This window comes from Bos indicus x Bos taurus, chromosome 6, assembly GCF_003369695.1.
Source record: "Bos indicus x Bos taurus breed Angus x Brahman F1 hybrid chromosome 6, Bos_hybrid_MaternalHap_v2.0, whole genome shotgun sequence".
Taxonomy (NCBI): Eukaryota; Metazoa; Chordata; class Mammalia; order Artiodactyla; family Bovidae; genus Bos; species Bos indicus x Bos taurus.
The window spans coordinates 111,373,517-111,398,808 of NC_040081.1; the positions used below are offsets into that span (position 1 = coordinate 111,373,517).

Here is a 25,292-nt window from a genome sequence, read left to right on the forward strand (position 1 = left end):
CAGAGTAAACCATCACCCAGGTGACCATTCCTTTGCACACAACAAAACTCTCAAGACCAGCATGCTCCATCACACGCAGTGGGAATCTTCCTTAGCCCAGACTGACAGCTTTTCTCTCTGCTCAATGGTTAAAAAGGGAAAATGGGAAAAAGCCTCCTCCTATTCCACATTTAAAATGTCTGTGGATGATAATCAAGATACCATAGACTCAACGGCACTGGATGATTCGTTTTTGCATTTATATAAGCATTTCTTTGCCTGTCGTTTTTAACACCCCTGTGGGCACCAGAAAGGTGAAATTGCACCAAGATCAAAGAATACTTTAAATAATAAATGTTTTATATCTACTCTTTCAGCAAAATAGTGTGTAAGTAGGAGACACATCTTCAGTTTTATAATTTAGGCTTCCGCAATTAACCCTGATAATTCAGCTTCTCTTAACTATAAAGAGAAGGTTGTCATTTGTGTTTTCAGCTAAAATAAAGAACTGGTTTTGTTGATGTTACAAACTGGTTTCACACTGAGTCTTAGTCAAAATGCAATGAACTAGTGTTCATTAAAATAAACTTCCATTTTCCAGATTCTTTGACTAAATATTTATTCTTACTAATTTTTCTGCTTGGGAGATGATATAAAGGGATTGTCTATAGCTTTCCATTTATATTTTTATACTTTTGTATTCCTTAAAGATTATGACTAGTTGAATTGTGGTTTGTTGATTTTCCCCCTGCTTCTTAATATTTGAATTTAGCCTTAAAAACTTTAATTTCAGTAACACAGCACAAATACTGACTGCACAATAATAGAAGAATGTTCTTTTAGTTGTAGGATATCCCTGAGTATCAAAACCGAAATTCTATGTAATGTATATCATCATGGGCTATAGTGAATAATACACAGTATCTTTCGAGTGTTGTATATTTGAAAGTTACTAATAGTCTTTAACACATTACTGACCAGAGACATATTAACACCACAGGCATTAGTTTCTAAAAAAAAATCCCCCAGTCAATAATATGTTAAAGGGCTTCATCACAAGCAAGACATTTTAAGCATGAGTAGTGGCTGGATGGCATCACTGACTCAATGCACATGAGTTTAGGTGAACTCCGGGAGTTGGTCATGGACAGGGAGGCCTGGCGTGCTGTGATTCATGGGGCCGCAGAGTCAGACACGACTGAGCGACTGAACTGAACTGAACTGGGTGATGGATGGGGGTCTTCCCTGGTGGCTCAGACAGTAAAGAATCTGCCTGCAATGTGGGAGAGCTGGGTTCGATCCCCGGGTCAGGAAGATCCCCTGGAGGAGGGATTGCAACCCGCTCCAGTATTTTTGCCTGGAAAATCCCATGGACAGAGGAGCTTGGGGGGCTACAGTCCATGGGGTTGCAAAGAGTTGGATATGACTGAGTGACTAAGCACAGTGATGGTTGTTAACTAAACTTATGAGTAATCACCTCACAATATATACATATATCAAATCAACGTGTTGTAAACGTAAGACTAATACACTGTTAGGTATAAATGGTGTAAGTGTTAGTTGCTCAGTGGTGTCTGACACTCTGTGAATCCATGGACTGTAGTCCGCCAGACCCCTCAGTCCCCAGAATTCTCCAGGCAAGAATAATGGAGTGGGTTGCCATTCCCTTCTCCAGGGGATCTTCCCAACCCAGGGAAAAACCTGTGTCTCCCACCTAACAGGTAGAGTCTTTACCAGAGAAACCTGTTAAATGTCAATTATATCTCAATTAAAAAAAAAAAAAAAGAAAAAACCCACCAAAATTGTAATTTAGTAGCCTACGTTTGATAGGCAGCCAAAACTCTCTTCTCTTTCTTGAAGGTTTATCCTGTTTGACTTTCTTGGGGTCTGTATCAAATGCACAGGGCTCCCCCAAAGAGTCTTGCCAGGTTACAAACCAAAGAGATGACCTCACAGGGCTGTTCGCATCTGACATGTGAGAGGTCAGCTTAAAGTTCCAGAAGAAAACCCTAATCAGTATCCTGCAGCACACCCAGAGGAGAGCAAGCCGTGTCGCCGAGCCCAGCCCGTACCTTGGTAAACATGGGCTTCCCATGCTGGGTGACCATCGCACACTGGTCACAGTCCACGGTGATGGACGAGTTGTGGTAGGACTCTTTCGAGTGTTTGAGAACGTAATACAGGTCGGTCACCCCTCCTTCAAACACAGTGCTAAAATAACGAGGGATGAGGGTCCTGCCGATAGCTGGAAGAGACATGCAGAGAAACAAACCATTAACAATAATATCCGGATGGTCCCATATACCCCACACCATGGCCAGACCTCCAACTGGATACAGATCATACCAAGAGGCAAATTTTTTCTCGTTACCAACTGCCATATCCTTTATGGCTTACAGGTAATAAAATAAAATCTCTATTCACAAAAAATTTATGCAACCATCTTTCCAGATTTGGCATTCATCAATAATTTAAGAGTTAGTACTTAAAACATAAAGGGGGAAATGCTGATGACTTTTGACCACATAGATATTCTTTAAGTTAACATATTTTCAAAAAATAAAACATATCCAATTCACTTGGACTTTTCAATGGATTGCACACCGGTTACTCAATCATGTTTTATTAGTAGTAGTAGTAGTCATAGTAATATAAGTTTTGATAATGTAATGCTTTGTGGGCTATGAATTATTTTTGGGCTTCACTCACTCATTGGATCTTCAGCACAAAGTCAAGAGAATAAGGAACTATAAGAAACACAAAGATTATTACAAAAGAAAGTTATTAGGAATGTTTGAAAGACACGTGACTTATGAGTAGATAACTGGGGTGTCTAACGTCAAATCTGCAAATGCCCGTAGGAGTTTGGGATGGACATGTACACACTGTGATATTTAAAATGAGTGACCAGCAAGGCCCTACTGTATGGCACAGGGAACTCTGCTCAACTTTGTGTGGCAGCCTCGATGGGAAGGGAATTTGGGGGTGAATGGATATTATGTATACGTATGGTTGAGTCCCTTTGCAGTTCACCCGAAACTATCACAATATTGTTAATCAGATGCATTCCAATATAAAATAAAAACTTTTAAAAAATCTGCATACATTGAAACACTTTCCATCACCATGTCTCAAACTGCTTTAATGAATGGATATCTTTAACAAGTGATCCCTATCTGTATACAAAGAAATCCATACCTACATGAATGTGCACTGCTCTATCTGCTTCTGGAGTTGAAAGAAAATCTCTTTCCAGAATCAAAGGGCCATCTTAAGAAAACCTGATACCTTCTACTTGGTCTAGATTGGTCTCTTTCATTCTGCATGTCCTGTCCTGTCCCATTTTAGTTTGAGCGGTTCGTAAGTAGCTGGGTCTCTCTGATATATGATGCTTAGAAACAGCTAACAAGCCCTTGCTTTAGCAGAGATTTCAAATCCTCTTACCCTGAAAATCCCAACTCATAATATCAGGAATTTTGCCTATGTGCAGATTTTGAGGCAAAGTACTAAAGCACTCTCAAGTGATTCAAGGTTTTAATAAATCTCTTACATTCACTATATAAGGCTTCCTGAAAGACAAAAATAATATTTAAGATAAATACATTACCAAAGAGTGCCTTAGTAGGAAAGATCATGCAATCATAACTTGAATGCTTAAAAATGTTTAATTTCATTTTAAAAGAATCAGTATTAATCCATTTCGTATGAATCTATATCTCTTTTGTACACGGATTTGGAAAAATACTATGAAAAGAATACTCTGCCAAATGTTTTCTGAAGTGATCGCTAAAGAATCCCAATGTGAATGCCTAGTCTCTGAATAATTTATATAGTTGTTATTGCTTCATATTTACTGCAGTGAAATCAATCAACAAGTGTGTGCTGAATATTCCAGGATCTTTGGCAATTTCATCCTAAGTAATCCTTATACATACACTTCCTAAATACTGCCTAATCCCCAATAGTGCATGCTTATTTGCTAAATATAAAATTCAAATAAGAGTCATTTGAGTCCGTCATATCCTTAAACATATGCATAGCTGATATGTCATAAAGAAAACTTTGCTAATATGAAAAACCTTATTGTACTTTGCTAAACAGCTAAAATTAATTAAATGCATTTCAAATATTCCAAGTTAAAACTAATTACCATAAATCAGCTCTAGCAATTTTGACATTTTGGGATATGTACTGTGGAAAGTAAACACACACCATAAAAATATAGATGTAGGGTGAAAATATTTCACTACAATATCCAAGGAATTGTCACATTAAAAAGGTTATGCAAATGAACATCACTGGATTAGCCACATTATCATTTATTCATGAATCATGCACAATTTAATTTCTCTGTAGTAGTGTTTGCTATATGTAAGCATTATTTTCATTCATAGTTTAAGGAAATTCAAATCGGAAAAAAGTTCAAAATTCCTTAACTTTCAATTGAAATTTTTCAATCTTTTTTTTTTGTGATAAAAGTCACATAAAACACAGCATACTATTTTAAAAGTATGTTCACTTTGCTGGGCAGCTCTCACCATCACCCACCTCCTCAAGTTTTCACCTTCCTAAACTGAAACTCTGTCCCCTTTAAATACTGGCTCCCCTCCCTGCCTCCTGACCCCTTGTTCCCTGGCATCTAATATACTTTCTGACTCTATGAATTTGACTACTCTAGGTGACGTGTATAAGTGGAATTATAGAGTATTTGTCTGCATCTAGTATATTCTCTCTGACTCTAGATAATGCACAAGCTCTATACTCAATAGACATAGAGGGTGTCGACTTTGCTTCACTGAATCCTTTCTGTCACTGAAGGAAATGATTGTTAGGGATACCTGAGGGTTGTTTTCAGTCCCGAGTCCTTTGTGGGACTAGCTCTACCATTTTCCCACTGTCTGACTTGGACCGTCACGCACAAGGCTCTGGTATCCTCCGTGGTAGACTAGCTACTCTGATGACCCCAGTGAATCACAGCAGTGGGATTCACAACCTTACGTATGTAGCCTCCTCTTTTCAGATCAGGCCTGGATCCTGTGTTCTGCTTTCATAAATAGAAGGTGGCTTACTTCACTCTGTATAAGCTCTAGGTTCATCTGCCTCATTAGAACTTTTTTATGGCTGAGTAATATTCCACTGGGGCTTCCTAGTGGCTAGTGGTAAAGAATCTGGCTGCCAATGCAAGAACACATAAGAGATTCAGGTTCAATTCCTGGATCGGGACAATTTCCTGGAGGAGGGCATGGCAACCCACTTCAGTATTCTTGTCTGGAGAATCCCCATGGACAGAGGAGCCTGGTGACTTCAGTCCACAGGGTTGCAAACAGTGGGACATGACTGAAGCAACTTAGTAAGCACACATGCGATATCCCACTGTGTATATGTATCACAACTTCTTCATCCATTTATCTGTTGATGGACACCTAGGTTGCTTCCATGTCCTAGCTATTGTAAACCGTGCTGCAGTGAACACTGGGGTACATGTGTCTTTTTCAACTACAGTTTTCTCAGGATATATGCCCAGTATTGGGAATGCTGGGTCATAGTGTAGTTTTATTCCTAGTTTTTCAAGGAATCTCTGCACCATTCTCCATAGTGGTTGTATCAATTTGTAGTCCCACCAACAGGGCAAGAGGGATCCCTTTTCTTAGCACCTTCTACAGCATCTGGTTTTTGAAGATTACACAGAGTGAAGTAAGTCCAGAAGGGAAAGACAAATATCCTATATTAATGTATTTATATGGAGTCTAGAAAGAGGGTACTGTTGAACCTATCTGCAGCAGAAATGGAGAGAGAGACACAGAGGACTGACTTGTGGACACAGTGGGGGAAGGAGGGGGGGACGGATGGAGGGAGCACTGACATATGTGCAGTACCATGTATAAGACAGACAGTGAGAACTTGCTGCATGATGCCGGGAGCTCAAACCCTGAATTCTGTGACAACCTGGGGGGGGGGGCGGAATTAAAAGGTGTTTGCTCCTTGGAGGAAAAGCTATAACCAACCTAGACAGCATACTAAAAAGCTGAGACATTACTTTGTTGACAAAGGTCTATCTAGTCAAAGCTATGGTTTTTCCGGTAGTCAAGTATGGATGTGAGAGTTGGACCATAAAGAAAGCTGAGCACCGAAGAATTGACGCTTTTGAACTGTGGTGTTGGACAAGACGCTTGAGAGTCCCTTGGACTGCAAGGAGATCCAACAAATCCATCCTAAAGGAAATCAGTCCTGAATACTCACTGGAAGGACTGATGCTGAAGCTGAAGCTCCACTACTTTGGTCACCTGATGCAAAGAGCTGACTCATTAGAAAAGGCCCTGATGCTGGGAAAGATTGAAGGCAGGAGGAGAAGGGAATGACAGAGGACTGAGATTGCTGGATGGAAATCACTGTCTCAACGGACATGAGTTTGAGCAAGCTGTGGGAGGTGGTGAAGGACAGGGAAGCCTGGCGTGCAGCAGTCTGTGGGGTCGCAAAGTGTCGGACATGAGTGAGTGACTGAACAACAACAGAGCGGTGGCATGGAGTGGGGGGAGGGAGGGAGGTTCAAGGGGGAGGAGACATGCCTATATCTGTGACTGATTCATGTTGATATATGGTAGAAACCAACACAGTATTGTAAAGCTATTATCTTTCAATTAAAAAAAATAAATTAAAAAATATATAAAGGTGGCACGAGTAACCTTGTGTCTGTTGGGGCCCAAACTTGAGAAGGCCTAGACGCTTCCACTTTGAGCTTAAGGGAAAAACTGGTTGCTATGTGCAAAGTCCAACTACTCTTTAAAACTGCCATCCTGCAAGAAGCCCAACCTAGCTGCGTGGAACAGTCGCATGAAGGGAAGAACAAAGGACAACATCCCCAGTTGAGCATCCAGCCAACAGCCAGCAGTAGCTTGCACGAGGAAGGATGTTCTGGACACTTGAGCCCCCAAAGAGCTGCCTTGAGTGTGTCTCACATGGATCAGAAGCAAGCTGCTTTCCAGAGACTTTGCCCAAACTGCAGAATCATGAGTGAATAAAACAAGCGTCTTGGGACATTCCTAAGTCAGTAATGGATAATCACAGCAGACTTTCAATCTCTTAGGCTACAAAGATGGACACATTAGAATTCTTCCCTGGAAGAGGATAGTTTTGCCCCTAAAAGCATGTGAATTGTAGAGATGCTGAATTCTGTACAGAGGAAGCAGATAAGAGACACTGACTCTGTGGACTGATGTGGGGCTCATCTTAGCTGAGACAGAAGCCAGCTCCATCTCTTGGAGGTCCCACTTATGTGAAATATGGACCCCCACTTTTTTGCTCGAGTTTGTGTTAGATTTCTGTGATTAGTAAACAGAGATATCTTGATTAATGTTGTCCTGTTTCAGCATGGAATAAAGGAGGGGACACACAAAATAAAGAGGAAGTGATAAGAAAAAGTTGTCAAAGACTGTATCTGTATTTTAATTGTTGCTGTTACAAACTTGGGCTTCCCTGATGGCTCGGTGGTAAACAATCCACCAGCCAATGCTGGAGACACAGGTTCGATCTTTGGGTTGGGAAGATCCCCTGGAGAAGGAGATGACAAGCTAATCTAATTTTCTTGCCTGGGAAATCCCTTGGACAGAGGAGCCCGGGGGGCTACAGTCCATGGGGCCGCAGAGTTGGACGTGACTTAGCAACTAAACAACAGCAACAAACTTAATGCCTTAAAATCCATCTGTCTATCTATCCTCTATTATTTATCTATCATCTATTACTTATCTTATAGTTCTGACAGTCTGATGTGGGTCTTGCTGGGCCCAAATTAAGGTGTCAGCAGGGCTGTGCTCCTTTCTAGAGGCTCTAGGGAAGATTCACTTTTCCTGCTTTTCCAGCATCCACAGCTCTCTCTTACTGCCTGACTGTGGCCACTTTCTCCATCTTCAGAGTCAGCAATGGTGGACGGCCTCTACGTGTCTCATCCTTGCCTCCTCCTCTGCCTCCCTCTCCCACTTCTGAGGACCCTCATGAGTGCTGTGTGCACGTGTGTGTGCTCAGTCACTTCAGTCGCTGAGTCTTTGCAACCCCATAGACTGCAGCCCTCCAGGCTCCTCTGCCCATGGGATTCTCCAGGCACAAATACTGAAGTGGGTTGCCATGGCCTCCTCCATGGGGATCTTCCTGAGCCAGGGATCGAACCCAGGTCTCCTGCATCTCCTTCACTGCAGGCAGATTCTTTACCCACTGAGTCACCTGGGAAGCCCCCTGAGTGCACTGGGCCCACCCAAATAATCCAAGATCATTGCCCACCTCAAGATCCCTCATGTAATCGAATCTGCAAAGTTCATTTTGCCAAAAGGTAACGTCTTCATAGGTTCCAGGGGTTAGGACTGAACTTTTCTGGGAGGCTGTTATTCTGTCTGCCATCAAAGAGCTTCTGTTCTACCAGGGAGTGGAGTCAAAAATACAAGACACGCATGCACACTAGATACATTTAATGTACAATGAATGGGAAAAGAAACCAGAAGAAAGAATTGCATGTGTTTGAGGAACCGGCTCTATAACACATTCATTGATCTCCTCTATAAACCTTTACTGAACCCAGAGTAGGTGCAGAGCTCCTTGGCAGGTGCTGGAAACACAAAGATAGATTTTTGTCCTTGTCTTAACACCTCATTTCTAATAACAAATATCTAAGTATCTGTAACATAATGTAAAAATAAAGTTAAAAAATAGATTTGTGATTTTGAACTTTGCTGTTTTCTTCTGAATCCTGAATTTGATGTACAATTTTATTACTTTTGAGGCACTAAGATTAAAATGTCCTTTTAATTTAATAAATGGTGCATCTGCACTGCACAGCCTAATATAAATGGCTTTAAAGTGAACATTTCAGATTTAGACCCCGTGGTCCCCTAATTCATCAGCCGCACCAATTCGGAATCTATTTAAGTTGTGTACTGTCCCACTCATAAGCTATACCTATGCTTTACATTGATACATTAATCCTTGGAATAGAAAATAATTTAAATATTGATATGATAAATCTACATTTGTGCCTCCATGAAAGGGATTGTATCTTTCAAATATACTTGAAAAGAGATTAAGATTCTAATAATTATAAAAGTGATTCTATTTTTCTAACACATTTAGGTCAAAGCTCCAAAAAACTGGAAAGAGAAAGTATGGAGAGTCAGATAGCATGAGAAGATTTTCTGTGACATGTGAGTGGAATACTGTATATGTTGTTTATCCATGTGTCTATGAAACAGAAAAGAAGATCACAGATTAAATTATTCAGGAGTCTGAAATGTGTATAAAGAATGTTTAAACAAGGCTCTACCTTGTAGGTAAACATGATTAGTTCAGAATAGCTAACAATTTGTGTGTGTGTGTGTGTGTGCGCGCGCGCGCGCGCACGCGCGTGGGCGCTATTTGCTCAGTCGTGTCTGACTCTGTGATCACGCGGACTGTAGCCCATCAGTTCCTCAGTCCATGGGAATTCCCAGGCAAGAATACTGGAGTGGGTTGCCATTTCCTTCCTCAGGGAATCTTCCCAACCCAGGGATTGAACCCCGGTCTCCTGCACTGCAGGCCGATTCTTTACCATCTGAGCCACCAGGGAAGCCCATTATCGTAAGGTAATTTGGGTGCTGAGCTCTGAATTCCAGTTCCTTGGGAAGTTTTTCCTTGTTGTTCTGTTTGTCCCCAAGCATTGGCCCTTCTTCCCCAGAAATTCTTGCTGTGAAAATTGGAGGGCTGATGGAGCTGTGGAGGCAGGATCTAGCTTCTCTTTTTTTCTCGTAGGGGTTACTTGTAGACATTAAGCTGATACCTGTAGATATTAGCTGATTTCCCCCTATTTAGAAACCAAATGGTACACATTGGTAGCTCTTAATCACTGAGAAGATATAAGCATCTGCCTTTTGGAGCAGTTTGTCTCTACTAATAATTATGAAATGTTTTTCTTAAACTCTTGAGGATGTTTAGAAGGAATTCACATGAAAGAAACTGTAAGAGAAAAATAATCACATGAGAAAACGTTCAAACTAGTAACCAAAACACATATTAAAATAAAATTAAAAAGATTAAAACATCAACCTGATGAGGTTGTGGTGAAATGACCATACTCAGATACTTCTAGGGAAATCAATGTAACAATTACTCCTAGTCTGGGGAGTGTCTAACTCTCAGATAGTTTATGAGATGTGATGCTAAGCTCTTGGTAAAGATCCTGGCTAAACTGAGGTTCTAATGTTCAGATCTTAAGTGCTCTGAAAACCATTGTCCAATGTGAAGACCTTTTGGTTTGGGGCCATCCCTTATATTCTAAATGTCTATAACTTCACCTTTCAAAGAAAAATCACTCCAAAAAATGTAAAAGGTTGAGGATCCCAGTGAAAATGGGGAATAAGAGCAATGCATATAACTAACAATATATTAGGACCACTTCACCCTTGACAATTATTTAACTAGTGATTTTCTACCTCATTGGAAAAGGAAATCATGCTACCATACTGCACATTAGTGCTTTTAATTAGGCATAGTTAATTATTATTAAGCAATTGAGAACTATGATTTTTAAACATTTTTTCATAAACATGACAATGGATAAACTGATGGCCTAAATCTGAGTAGTTTTTATAGAGTTGTTCTAAAGCTGCAGTACCTCAAAAATTCAAAAGGAAAGTCTACTAGAGATACCACTACATCATAAGTGCAAAATTCTACTACATAATACACGTGAAGATTCGGTCAACTTTAGACTTCTCTGAATTCAGATATTAGTAAATGCATTATGCTAACAGAACGGGAGTGCTCCTAGTTCTGAAGTAAACAACACTGATGTTTTTATTTATGGTACTTGTGACTTCATACATGGTAGCTCAGTTGTGTCCGACTCTGCAGCCCCATGAACTGTGGCCCACTGGAGCCTTTGTCCTTGGGATTCTCCAGGCAAGAATGCTGCAGTGGGTTGCTGGTTCCTCCTCCAGGGGGTCTTCCTGACCCTGGGATTGAACTCGCATCTCCTGCGGCTTCTGCATTGACAGGAAGATTCTTTACTACTGAGCCACCAAATATAACTATATAACCAAAACAATGCAATTAAAACATACTTGAACTTTGATGGGGGTGATACAGGATTAAGGCAGATTCCTTTGTCTTGATGAAGGTAAATCAAGCCCAAATCACTTGACTCATTATTTTCATTGTCATGTACCTTTAACTACTTTTTGTAAACAAAGCAATCTGATTTAAACATTCTTCTTTCTTGCTATTTCAAAGATTCTTTCATTCAATATATGTTTATTAAGTACCTGCAATGGGCCTGACATTGTTCTAGGTGTTGGGGATAAATAGCAGACAGTGGGAAGACAGAGAATAAAATTGGTAGGGAAGGAAGGCAGGCTGGTTTAGGTTGGCTGGTCTGCAAGGCTGCAGTGGCGAGGTGTTGATGGACTGAGTCTAGGCTGCACAGGTCATGTGAGCATCTGGGAATGAAAAGGTCCTATAAGGCAAAAGCCCTAAGACAGAAACGAGCTGGAACTGAACGAGCCTGGTGTGTCCCAGGGTCAGAAGGAAGGAAGTGTGGTGGGACCATAGTCACGGAGAGTGAGATGACAGGAGAGCTCAGAAAAGGAGGTGGGGCCAGACTCTCCAGAACCTTCTTGGCTGCTGCAAAGACTGGCAGCTCAATCTCAGTGCAGTTCACCTGACCTGCCTCTTGAGAAACCTGTATGCAGGTCAGGATGCAACAGTTAGAACTGGACATGGAACAACAGACTGGTTCCAAATAGGAAAAGGAGTACATCAAGGCTGTGTATTGTCACCCTGCTTATTTAACTCATATGCAGAGTACATCATGAGAAACGCTGGGCTGGAAGAAGCACAAGCTGGAATCAAGATTGCCGGGAGAAATATCAATAACCTCAGATATCCAGATGACACCACCCTTATGGCAGAAAGTGAAGAGGAACTCAAAAGCCTCTTGATGAAAGTGAAAGAGGAGAGTGAAAAAGTTGGCTTAAAGCTCAACATTCAGAAAACTAAGATCATGGCATCTGGTCCCATCACTTCATGGGAAATAGATGGGGAAACACTGTCAGACTTTATTTTCTTAGGCTCCAAAATCACTGCAGATGGTGATTGCAGCCATGAAATTAAAAGATGCTTACTCCTTGGAAGGAAAGTTATGACCAACCTAGATAGCATATTCAAAAGCAGAGACATTACTTTGCCAACGAAGGTCCGTCTAGTCAAGGCTATGGGTTTTCCAGTGGTCATGTATGGATGTGAGAGTTGGACTGTGAAGAAAGCTGAGCACCGAAGAATTGATGCTTTTGAACTGTGGTGTTGGAGAAGACTCTTGAGAGTCCCTTGGACTGCAAGGAGATCCAAGCAGTCCATTCTGAAGGAGATCAGCCCTGGGATTTCTTTGGAAGGAATGATGCTAAAGCTGAAACTCCAGTACTTTGGCCACTTCATGTGAAGAGTTGACTCATTGGAAAAGACTCTGATGCTGGGAGGGATTGGGGGCAGGAGGAGAAGGGGATGACAGGATGAGATGGCTGGATGGCATCACCGACTAGATGGTCGTGAGTTTGAGTGAACTCCGGGAGTTGGTGATGGACAGGGAGGCCTGGCGTGCTGCAATTCATGGTGTCGCAAAGAGCTGGACACGACTGAGCGACTAAACTGACTGACTGACTGACTGACTGACTGAAACAGCAGTTTCAGGCTTTAGCCAATGATGTGATCAGACGGACTTACTCTGTTTTTCAATGTATTATATTATATTATGATCTGATGAAGTTGCTGCTTTTAAATGTGTCATCCACCTGTCAACACAGTTTCAAAGTGCCACAAAATTTTTTGTTCCTCCCAGAAATCTAATAGGCATTTTTCTTCCATTTTCTACCAGAAGACTTCTATACGACACCACCTAGCAGAGATGCTGGAGGAACAGTGCAGACTGATAAATCTCATCCCGCTCTTAGGGAGCTTTTGGTCAAGTGATTCTTAGAGCTATGAGTTCATTAATTAAGGACAAATATAATAGGATGCAACTCACGGCTCATTCTTGTTCTCCGTTGTTTATTCATTCCAGACACACAAATGGAACCCATACATATTTGCTGAATCAGTGAGTGCAGTCCATGAATGGATTTACAGTTTAAAAGTTCCAAGAATTTACGTGTAAGACTTGCCTCATTTCACCTCATTTAATTCAACCAGTGATTGAGGGTAATCAGATAACTTTGGTTCATGATTTTTTTCAGCTATACCACAGAGTGTTTTTTCTCACTTATGTGCCTTTCATGATGGGCAAAATTCTTTATCTCTTTGTCCCACAGTTTTGATAATGACATTGTGCAAGGGAAATCCACAGCCACTGCGGCACCTCTTACCACGAACCAGTACCCTATAGGTATGAAATTTAAACCCTTGAATAACTTCCAGATTAAATCCATGTCCTAGTTACTGTGCCTCATGGACACAGGCCAGTGTTGATGGGAAGAGTGAGGCGTCAGAGAAACACCCGAGCTGAAGGGTGAAAGTGAAAGTCGCTCAGCTGTATCTGACTCTTTGCGACCCCATGGACTATACAGTCCATGGAATTCTCCAGGCCAGAATACTGGAGTGGGTAGCCTTTCCCTTCTCCAGGGGATCTTCCCAACCCAGGAATCGAACCCAGGTCTCCCACATTGCAGGTGGATTCTTTATCAGCTGAGCCACAAAGGAAACCCAAGAACACTGAAGTAGCTTATTCCTTCTCCAGCAGATCTTCCTGACCCAGGAATCGAACCGGGGTCTCCTGCATTGCAGGTGTATTCTTTACCAACTGAGCCATCAGGGAAGCATGGACACAAATCAGACACGGGGAACCAGAGGGAAGAGAGTAGTCCTGGCCGAGGAGACTGCATGCGTGTAAGGAGCGTGTGCATTTCCCAGGATTTGGGCTGCTGCCTTCTTTTAATCTTTAAAAATTAAAAAAAAAAATTAAAGTTTTCTTTTTAATGTAAACTGTTTTAAAAATACTCATTGATTTTGCTTCTGTTGTACATTTTGTGGCTGTGAGGCATATGGAGTCTTAGTCCCCCCACCAGGGACTGGCACCTTCTGCATTGGAAGGTGCAGTCTTAACTATTGCGCCATCAAGGAAGTAGCAACCAGATCTTATATGTTTATACTTCAGAAGAGTTTGTCTGGATGAACTGTTACATAACCATGACATTTTCTCACTCTTTCCTCAGGACAGTATGATAGTCTTTTAGTTATCCAAACTTTATAATGTAGTTTACATCTGGCAGATTTATTTCTGCCCTATTATTTTATTTCAACATTTTCATAACTGATACTGATACTGTTTATTTTTCTAGATAAACTTGAAGATAATTTTGCAAGTCCTGCCCCCCTACCAAGAAAAATTGGAAGGAGGTTTGTTTAAATTGAATTTGCTAAAAAATAACTGACTTCTTTAGAATACCCAATCATCCCGTACAAGAAGATAAAATGTTCATTTGTTTAAATCTTTATTTCCACCTCACAATAATTCTGTAGCTTTCTATAAGTAGATATCTAACAGTGCTTGAATATTTTAGTTATGCTGAATGGTTAATGTTTTTTCATTATTTTTCTGTCTGGAACACAGACATTTACTTCAATGCTCTTACTATTTTAATAGTCTTTTGGAAGGTTGCTTTGATTTTTCTAGGTGAAGAAATCTATGTATTTCCTTCTTTCTAATATATTTATATCATTAATTTCTCATTTTACTACAATAGTTGGAATAGCTCTTCCAGGACAAAAGGATAAATAATGAGGCGAGTAGTAGGCTGTCTTTCTTTCCCCTAATTTTTTTGAGCATTTCCTCTAAGAAGGGAAGTACTTTTTGTTGATTTGAGATCTGATCATTTAACTTATTATGGAAAGAGAAACAAATTATTTTTATAACTCTTGTGTTTATGATTTTGTCCTTTTTAATCCTGATGAATGTCTAATTTGATCAAGTGCTTCCTTGCTTATTATTGAGTTGGTTGTTTAAGTTCCTTTAGAAAATTACCTATTAATATATTTGCAGTTATTAAATAATTTTTGTACTTGATATAAACCTTTCTCTTGTGCACACACATATTTTAAATAAAGTTTTGCATAAATTCATGATTTTATTAATTTCTTTAACAAAGACCCATGAAAGCAGGGCTTTATATGAGGCACTCGCCTAGTACTAAATTAGAATGATGGAGCAAGAGAAGACCTCACCTTTAGTCCAGTGACTCCAGCATTTTCTAATTCCAGTGGGTTTCTGAAGATCTTAAGAAGCGCCCCCTAGCTAGTTCCATACTTCAAAAATACTATTAAAAAAGAATATGTTTAGCATGTTTCTCTGATTTGAGTAAAGTGAACTCAACTCATGGTGATACTGCTTAGCTTCTGATTAATGATTATGAATAACACTTAACATATGTGGGAAAAATATGGTACAGTATACTAACAATTATTTAATAAATATAATAAGATTATCCATGATTATATTTCACACCCTCACTTTATAGCAGAAAAATCTGATGGCTAGAGAAGAAAACTGCATAGCTACTTGGAGCCAGGGTAATATAAAGTAGAATGCTTATTCTTTTTAATCGACCAAACTTTGTTTGTTTCTATGCCTGAATTTAATTTTTATTAATTTTTTAGTTACATAAGTGATCTACATGCAAAAAATTAATACAGTGTGGTTGCAGAGAGTCACTAACTGTTCACTAGATCTGACTTCTTTTTCTAGGCGTAGAGTAGACCTCATTTCCTAAACTCTCTTACAGCTGAGAGGCTGCCTTATGACGGTGTTGTAACCAATGTCCAACGGATGTTTCTATTCTTTTCATTTTTTCCCACCAAGCAGACATCAAGGAAGACTATTCAACTTTCAGAAATAATGGATGAAATCATTCTATGTGTAACTGATAAGCTCTTTCCCAGCTCTAACAGCGAGGTGTTGAAGACCCAGGAGGGGATTCCATGGACCCCTGATAGTACACACTTTATCCACAACTTCACCAGCACTGAATATTGTCATCTTCTGCAATTTTTCTGCCATTTAGGTCACAAAGCATTTCCCTTACAATGTGACGACCCTCAAGTATGCAAAGTTTTATGTATGTGTAGATGATGAAATTAAGTAATTAACCACAGACTTCCAACTCATGGGGTTAATGTTCCAAGTGAGATATCCATATCTGACATTTTCAGATGGTTTGCCATTTTCTGGAATTTTTTTTTTTTACCCCAAACCCCTTCACTTTACTAAAAGAAAAATAACTCCTCTAAGCTAGAAAAGCAAAAAAAAAAAAAAAAAAAAATTCCATCCCTTGATTTTTCAAAGGTGCCAAACATCAAGAATTCTTATGAAATTATTTCAATATGATGATTTATTGGAACTGCTCAAACTCAAACCCATGGGGACACCATAAGTCATTCAGTTCTGTATTTTAATATCAGCACAGTTCAACTGAGTTAGAGAAAGGCTGCCAGAGAAACAGACATATGTGTGTGATTTCAAACTTAATCGAAACCAGGACTCGGCAACCTTTAGCAACGCCAGGAGTGGTGAAAGAGACCATTTCCTCTCTGTAGAGACAGGCAGACACGGGGAAACTGGGCCCGTCCCCAGGACTGGATATTACACAAGACGTTCCCTGTAAGGTGTTAAGTGGTCACTAAAATAGAAGCTAATAAAACATGACCCTTTAAAGTGGATTTTGAAGTCACGGGAAAGGTGATAGAATTAAAATAATAAACTGGCTGTCCCCACCGTTCTCCCAACTCCATTTCAGTCTCACCCATTCCCTTAGTGTTTCCAGGCTCAGCACACCTTGAAACCATCATTCACATGGCGTCCTTTGCCTGCAACACCCTAATCTTCCCTCTTCTGCTTCATCCTAAGTCCTAAGCAACCTTAATTCTCAGCTCAAGGACCACATCTTATAGTGCAGCGTCCCTTTTTCCCTTCTAATTTTCCTCTTCTGTCCTTAATACTCTTCTTTAAAATTATTACTATTATTTTGGCTGTGCCCGAGGCAAGTGAGATCTTATTTCTCAGATCAGGGATCAAACCTGTGCCCCCTGTGGTGAAAGGGCAGAGTCCCAACCACTGGCTCCCCAGGGGAGCCCTTCTCCTTGGCACCCTTAAAGTGATTTAAGCTTGGATGCTGTAGTCAAAGTTCTGAATTCATTGACTCCCTTGATGACCTTGAACAAACCATTTATGCCCTTCACAGCCCAGTTTCTTCATCTGTAGAAACGGGAATAGAAGATCTACACATTCATTGAGCAGTTACAGGTATTACTAGCATCATGCATGTAAAGTATTTGGCACAGAGTTGGACTCTGAAAGCGTTTAATGCATGTCATTGTTCCCACAATGCTCCGCGTGTGCACAGACCATACGGCTTACCCTGCAGCCCTGGAATCCTCCACTTTATTGTCTTTCCATCAGTGACTGAGGTTCCCTGAAGGCAGAGAACATTCCTCCATCATCTTAGAATCGCAGCACATTTGGGATGTGAATAGCTACTTAAGAGATGTCTGGCAAGTGGATGAAGGTAGACTTGGCATGTCTGCATAGAGAGGCTGCCAGCCCCAGCCTGGTTACATGTACACGTGGGGTTTTAATGCAGAAGTAAAGCCACTTTCAGAGTTCAGGGCTGGAGAACCAAAATCAGAAGGAGAAGAAAGGAAGGTTTTAAGGTCCCATGTCTGGAATTTTCATATCTGAATGTTCTGGTCCAGATAATTAAGGATCAAAGATTAGTCATTTTGAGAGATTCGTCTTGGGATTAAAGCTAATTTTGCATTTTATAAGTAAAAAAGTGTCTCAATTGAGACTCCTCAGTCTGAAGGGGCTTCACCCTTACCGTATCTGTGGGACTGATTTATAAACATCCAAGCTCCATAAACAAAAGCAGGCCTCTTTAAAAAGGAAACTAAAGGGAAAGAACCCTGGAGAATGGGAACGACAACTCATTCCAGTCTTCTTGCCTGGACACAATGCCATGGACAGACGAGTCTGGTGGGCTATGGTCCATAGGGTTGCAAAGAGTCGGACATGACTGAAGCGACTTAGCATGCATGCATGCAAAGGGAATGAAAGAGAGAAGGAAAGGAAGGAAAGAATGGAACGAAGTCAGGAAGGCAGAGAGAGAGAGAGAAAGAAGGAAAGAAGGAAAGAAAGAAAAAAAGGCCCCATCTGCAGGCCAAGTCAGCATTCCAGGGGCATTTTACAGGGATGTAAAAATCCTTGGAAATGAGAAGCAGTGAAAGAGGGTCAGCTTCGCATTCCACAGAAGTCCACTGGGGGCTGTGCTTCTGACCCTTAGACGGTGTCTACAAGCAAAGGAACAACGATTCCGACAGTGAATTCAATGCTGTGTAGGCTCTCTGGCAGCAGCGCTTAACAGCCCCACTGCACCCACCCGCGTCTGGTGAAACCGCGTGGGCGCCAGCTGTTGGAGTCTGACACGCTGAGTGCAGGTTTCAGAGAAACCCGAGGATTTAGGCAAGAGAAGGCAGCTTTTGAGTGCTCTGTGGGTTCTGGGATGGGTCTGATTTGCCTGAGCCTTGGTACCCAGTTACCAGCATGATGCTAATATCTCTTGTGCGTTAAACAGCATTAAAAAAAAAAAAAAAAAATCCCCTCACTACCCACCATCATCCAATAGCCCCTCCCTGGCTGCTCAGCTCCTCTCAGTAAACAGACTGTGACTCGCCTCCCCTTTCCCCAGGCTGAAAGGACACTTCTGGCGTCTGCACTCCATTGCCCCTGCGAGGAGAGGTCCCACCTCACAGGGAGACGAGGGTCCTTGGACCGCAGGGTCTGGAGCTGGGCCACTGAGCCCTGACAGGCACATGGGTCTCTCCTCTCTCTCACTCCTCCCTTTCTCCTCTGTCACTATCAAGAACTGACAAAAAGGCGCAGGGATGCTCCTGGAGCTGTTGCTCCAAGGTCTCAGTAGCCCTGAGCTCTTCCGAGGAGTGGGCCATGGGGTCAAGAGTGTGCACTTGGAGCCACCTGGCCTGAACTTGAATCCCAGCTCCGCTGCTGTGTGACCTCGGGCAAGTGACTCAGTCACCCTGAACTCAGATTCCTTATTTGTCAGATAAGGATGCGGACAGGGCCAGCCCCACAGGGATGCTGTGCAGAGCAAGTAAAAGCAACCACAGAATGCTCTCCCCTCTGGCTATTAAGTAATTATTAATCATATCCTAATTAATTTTTCTTCATAGCATTGATCACGTATTATATTTGTGTAGTATCTGCTCCTTCGCTGGAATGCAAGCTCCAAGAAGGGAGAAGCTGTGTCTGTTTGCTCCTGGCTGTATTGTCTCAGAACCCAGAGCAATATGGAATAAAGAGTAGGTACTTACTATTTATAGAATGGCTGAATTTTGCATGGGCGAATAAAAAGACATCAGGCTTCCTAGGTTGTGCTAGTGGTAAAAAAAAAAAAAAACCTGCCTGCTAATGCAGGAGACATAAGAGACACATGTTTGATCCCTGAGTTGGGAAGAACCCCTGGAAGAGGGCACGGCAACCCACTCCAGTATTCTTGCTTGGAGAAACCCATAGACAGAGGAGCCTGGAGGGCTATCGTGCATGGGGTCACAAGGAGTTGGACTTGACTGAAGCAACTTAGCATGCGCACACGTTAAGACATTACTATTATTAGTACTATTATTAGCATGCCATACAGATTAAATAGCATGGAGTGTGCCTGAGTACTGAGGTTGTGTTCAACACAGCGAATAAAGGCTGGAAAGAAAATAGGGAGGAGATGGTGGAGAAACGCAAGGAGGAAGAGCAGACACGTTCCCGAACAACTTCTGCACGGGAGGCAATGAGGCGAACGTGAGGCCAGCATCAGGGGAATGGGTGGGTGGGCCAATGCCATTGAAATCCTTGGCCAAACACCCACATGTGAGCGGTGCTTGAGGACCAGGGAGACAAGGAGAACTTGTGTTGGGTGGGAGTTACTCCGGCTGCACAGGAGTGGCAGCAGGTTGGCGGCGTTTGGGATCTCGAGGCATCTCCTGAGCTCTTTCCCAGGCTAGGGAATCAGGGGTGCAACTGCCTGCTTAGTAAAAGGTGCCCAGACCTTCCCATAAAGTGAGCTGGCGCTCACCTCATCCTCTCCCTCGCAGGTGGTTAGAGAAGAATCAGCTTGGGGTAGATGAGAGACCCAGCTGTGAAGCCAGACAGAACAGGGCCAAACCTACTTCTGTGGCTACAGGCAGCCACGGCGTAAGACAGTTAACGAGAATGGATCCACTTGCTCCTCGTCTCTGTAGACCCCTCCCCCTCCACATCACTGTAGTTGTTCAATTGCTAAGTTGTGTCTGACTCTTTGCGACCCCAGGGACTGCATGCAGACTGCCAGGCTCCATTGTCCTCCACTATTTCCCCGAGTTTGCTCAAATTCATGTCCATTGAGTCCGCGATGCTATCTAACTATCTCATCCTCTGCCATGCCCTTCTCCTTTTGCCTTCAGTCGTTCACATAATCAAGGTCTTTTCCAATGAGTTGGCTCTTTGCATCATGTGGCCAAAGTACTGGAGCTTCAGCTTCAGTATCAGTCCATGTCCCTACACATGTGTTATGTACCTTGGTGGCTGGTCATAAGCTAGTTCCATGGAGATACTATTACTTACTTTCTAGATGACCTTGAGGATTAACTGAAATAGAAAAAGGCACTGAATATCTAGCTGAGCTCCCAGGACTCAATAGACTCCGACAGGTAGGGGTACAGAGTTGGGACCTCACACTCAGCAAGTCCTCAGGACTTACTGAAGATGAGAACAAAGGTTGAAATCCAGATAACTCATCAAAAATCATATAAATCTCTCACCATCAACATAATACTTTGGTCACCGGACGCAAGGAGCCAACTCATTGGAAAAGACCCTGATGCTATGAAAGATTGAAGGCAAAAAGAGAAGGGGGCAGCAGAGGATGAGAAGGTTAGGTAGCATCACTGATTGAATGCACATGAATTTGAGCACACTCCAGGAGAACAGGGAGTGTGGTGTGCTGCAGTCTTTGGAGTCACAGAGAGGCAGACACGGCTTAGAGACTGAACGACAACAGCAACAACCAGAACCATAACCATCTACACACACACAAAAGATGATTCTAAGTGTTTTCATGAAAGGAACTTGCAAGATGGCTGCTTTTAAGGACAGAGGGGCTCAGGGTCTGTTCCCACCTTGCTCTCTCCTTTTCTAGCAAATGCAGAGCTAACTGTATTCACTGGTCTGCACTTCCAAACTTGTCCAAGATCCCAAAGATTGAAAACAGCAGAGCACAGTAACATGGGTACATTTTTCTTGCCTGTCTACCATTATTGTCTCAGTCTTTGGCAACTCTTTGTATTCTTTTCATGGTTTACGTTGGAATGACAGCTGGCCGGAATGACAGAATGTACCTGGCTACTTTAATAGCATCTCTACAAAATTCTTCCTCCTTCCATATCCCCTTCTCTCCTTCCCCTCTTCCTCCTCTCTCTTTCTTTCCTTTCCTCCAAGGTTTGTGTTTTCAGAACTTCACCCCCTCCCCCAGAGGGAACATTTTAGCAGCATGGGTTTATGACTACTGTAAAGAAGAAAGTTTGAAAGGCAAAGTCAGAGACGTGATTCCCCAAGCTTTATAACAAACTCCTGTCAAAACATAACAGAAAACCACAGCCAGACATGAGCCACGATGACAGAATGCAAGACCATAAAGATGATGGAGATCAGATGGGACAGGCACTTTATAGAAACAAACACCTTCCTCGCAAACAGACAGAGCAGGCATAACACTGAAAAAACCCTTCCTGGAAAAAAAAAGGTCTGAAGAAATAAGGACAAAAACATAAAATTCAAATGACAGCCCAGCCCAAGGAGATAAACCCAAGGCAGAAAGAATCCAATTTTACTAAATCAAACCGACATCTCTTCCTGACTTTAATTGACCTCAGTAACCTGGATCCTAAACAAACATAAAATTAAGAAGTCGGTAGCACCCACGGGTAGAAACGGACCATCCATGTGTAGACACTTGAAGTTTCACTGTCTCAGGACTTTCTTGGTTCTGTACAGAAACATGAACTCATTCACTCTGTGGGGGGTGGTGGCCACAGCGCCCAGTGTGAGGTCGACTCAGTGTTCCTGAGAGCACCCGTGGGAGGTTCAGAGTTGAGGTCTGCTCCAGCCATCAAATATCAGTTCAGGTTTCCATGGTGCTGTCATCATTGGAAAGAATTGAGCACAGGAAGGGAAGTGAAGCTAATGGATGCAGCATCCCAAGGCGCCAAGGAAAGTTCTGTCTCCTGTTAAACTGGAAGCATTACCATGGAGGAGGCACCACAATGACTTCTATTACCAGAAGTCCCTTAGTCATCAAGGCATGTATGTTTTGAAAAAAATCTCCCCATAGTCTCTCTGGTTTTCCTTTGCTGGACATTCTTGCTGACCCTTCTTCCTTCCTTTATTTATTTATTTTTCTGGGTAACTCTTCCTCTTCTTTAGCTTCTGACTTGGGAACTATTTCTTCCAAGGAGGAACTACTTCTCTGATTTCCGCAGGTCAAGGTGGTTCGGTCTGTCTCTTGCAAATTCTTTTGACAGCCTCTCCTTCTCTGTCATAGGATTTATCGTATCACAGTGGTTCTCCAACAGACTGCAACTTGGGGAGCTTGTTGAGATAAAGATTCCCAAACTTCACCTCCAAAAGCATCTGTTTCAGCAGGAGTGGGATGCGGTCAGGGTCTGGTATTTTTTAACAAGTATTCCAGATGCTTTGGTCACAGATAATCCCTAGAGCATATTCAGAGACTCTGGTTTATCTGACTTCTCTCTGAGTCCTCTTACTATGTCGGGTCCATGAGAACAGAAACCAGATCTGCCGAGTGTCACACTTGTGTCCATAGGGTTGATCTGAGCAATCAGCTTTCAGTAACAGCCACTCTTTTTGTTGCTGTTCAGTAGCTAAGTAGTGTCTGACTCTTTGCGACCCCACGCGCTGCAGCATGCAGGCTTCTCTGTTCATCATCAACTCCCGGAGCTTGGGGAAACTCATGTCCATCGAGTCGGTGATGCCCTCCAACCATCTCATCCTCTGCCGTCCCCTTCTCCTCCTGCCTTCAATCTTTCCCTGCATCACAGTCTTTTCCAATAAGTCGGCTGTTTGCATCAGGTGACCAAGGTACTGGAGTTTCAGCTTCAGCACTAGTCCTTCCAATGAATATTCAGGGTCGATTTCCTTTAGGATTCACTTTTTTTGATTTCCTTGCAGTCCCAGGGACTCTCAAGAGTCTTCTCCAGCACCACAGTTCGAAAGCATCGGTTCTTCGGCTCTCAGCCCTCTTTATGTTCCATCTCTCACAACTATACATGACTATTGGAAAAACCATAGCTTTGACTATATGGACCTTTGTCAGCAAAGTGATGTCTCTGCTTTTAAGTAGGTTTGCCATAGCTATACTCCCTATCTATGTATGTAGGCATGTAGATGGCTGTGTATCTGTATATGTACATGTATACATAGGTATGTGCATATGTCCACACACACACACACACACATATAGCCACAGAGTGAATATGGTATGGAGCTGTGTTTGGTAGGGTAGGTAGGTAGGTTACCATACCTACGTGTGTTTGGTAGGTATGGAGCTGTGTTTGGTAGGGTAGGTAGGTAGGTTACCATACCTACGTGTGTTTGGTAGGTATGGAGCTGTGTTTGGCAGTCCTGTGTTTCACAGAGATGAGAATGATCGTGGCATGGAGTGCTGAGGAGCAGTATATCATAGCCTCTGGTTGTCATCACTGATTCTTCCATCATGTATTGCCAAGAGAATGGACGGATTCTCAGAAAGCAAAACCTTCCACTTACTGGTGACTAGGTAAGAAGTGGCTGGCTCTATCCTGCCAGACACTCCACTGGGCTCCCCCTGCTGAGTCTCCCTGGGTGCAGACCCTGCTTAAGGAACCTCAGCTCCACCCGGTGGGAGTGTCCCCTGGTGGCACTTCTGCTGAGAAAACAAATACTTCAGTTCCAAACAATCAAGACTGCGGTGGGGCCACGTGTTGAGATAATTCTGGGAAACAGATTTGAAAGACGAGGTCTCTTTTCTATCAGTCACATCCCCAAACTGTTATAAATCTGGGACTGCCCACACTCCACTTAACATGTTAGAATACAATTGAGTGCTGAGCTTTACTCCAGGTTCATTATAGTGGGGACTTTGCATGATGAATGTGTTGGAGATGAGGGGCTTGCAGTAATCCAAGAAGGCAATTCCCAGAGCCAACAGGCCATTGCGAGCATGTATGAATTGATAACCAGAGTGATCACTCGTGCAATTTCAGGCTGTGGAGATACGAACAATATCTCGCTAGTGGATAATATCAGTTGTCAAGCATATGTTTTATAACCCCCAGGACTCCCTCTTGTTTTTGCAAGCTGCTGGTGGATATCTTCGATTTTTTTTTTCCTAGCTGCATAAGACTTTGGAAAGGTTAGATTTCTTTTTTTTTTTTTTCTCCCTTTTTTTTGACCAGAGAGGTTAATAGTAGAGAAAATGTAAGCAGAAAAAAGAAGTGAAGACAGAAAAAAAATTATGAAGAACCATTTCATCAGCCCTTTAAACACCACTGAAAACATTTCAAATGGGTATTTTAGTATCTGTAGTCAATGTGACAAGAAACCTGCATACGTCAGAGGCACTGCTTTCTCTGCCTGAAAGATTATGAGGGTGAGATTTAATTGTCACGACATCTTTTAGCCCTGGTGTCTCAGGGTTCTGTAAGAAAGGAACCATGTCTGTTCACCTCCACATCTTGAATGCCCAAACCAGCACCCTGCACAGTTGCTAAATAATTTGTGTTCGTTCATCACCTTGGGTTTCTTTTTTTTTTAAATTTATTTATTTTAATTGGAGGCTAATTACTTTACAATATTGTGGTGGTTTTGCCATATATTGACATGAATCAGCCATGGGTGTACATGTGTTCCCCATTCTGAACCCCATTTCCTCCTCCCTCCCATCCCATCCCTCAGGGTCATCCCAGTACACCAGCCCTGAGCACCCTGTCTCATGCATCAAACCTGGACTGGTGATTTGTTTCACATATAATAATATAAATGTTTCAATGCTATTCTCTCAAATCATCCCACCCTCGCCTTCTCCCACAGAGTCCAAAAGACTGTTCTTTACATCTGTGTCTCTTTTGCTGTCTTACATATAGAGTCATTGTTACCATCTTTCTAAATTCCATATATATGTGTTAGTATACTGTATTGGTGTTTTTCTTTCTGGCTT

At 42.1% G+C, this 25,292-nt stretch overlaps 1 protein-coding gene across 7 annotated transcripts in view; it reads right to left on the reverse strand.

Annotated features, from left to right (window-relative positions):
- Positions 1 to 25,292, reverse strand: part of LDB2 (LIM domain binding 2) — a 454,053-nt gene that overhangs the window by 80,047 nt on the left and 348,714 nt on the right. For all 7 annotated transcript variants that reach the window (XM_027545088.1, XM_027545087.1, XM_027545085.1 and 4 more), the window contains exon 3: positions 2,052 to 2,224. In XM_027545088.1, coding sequence (XP_027400889.1) covers positions 2,052 to 2,224 — 173 coding nt within the window. The remainder of the gene's footprint in view (positions 1 to 2,051; positions 2,225 to 25,292) is intronic.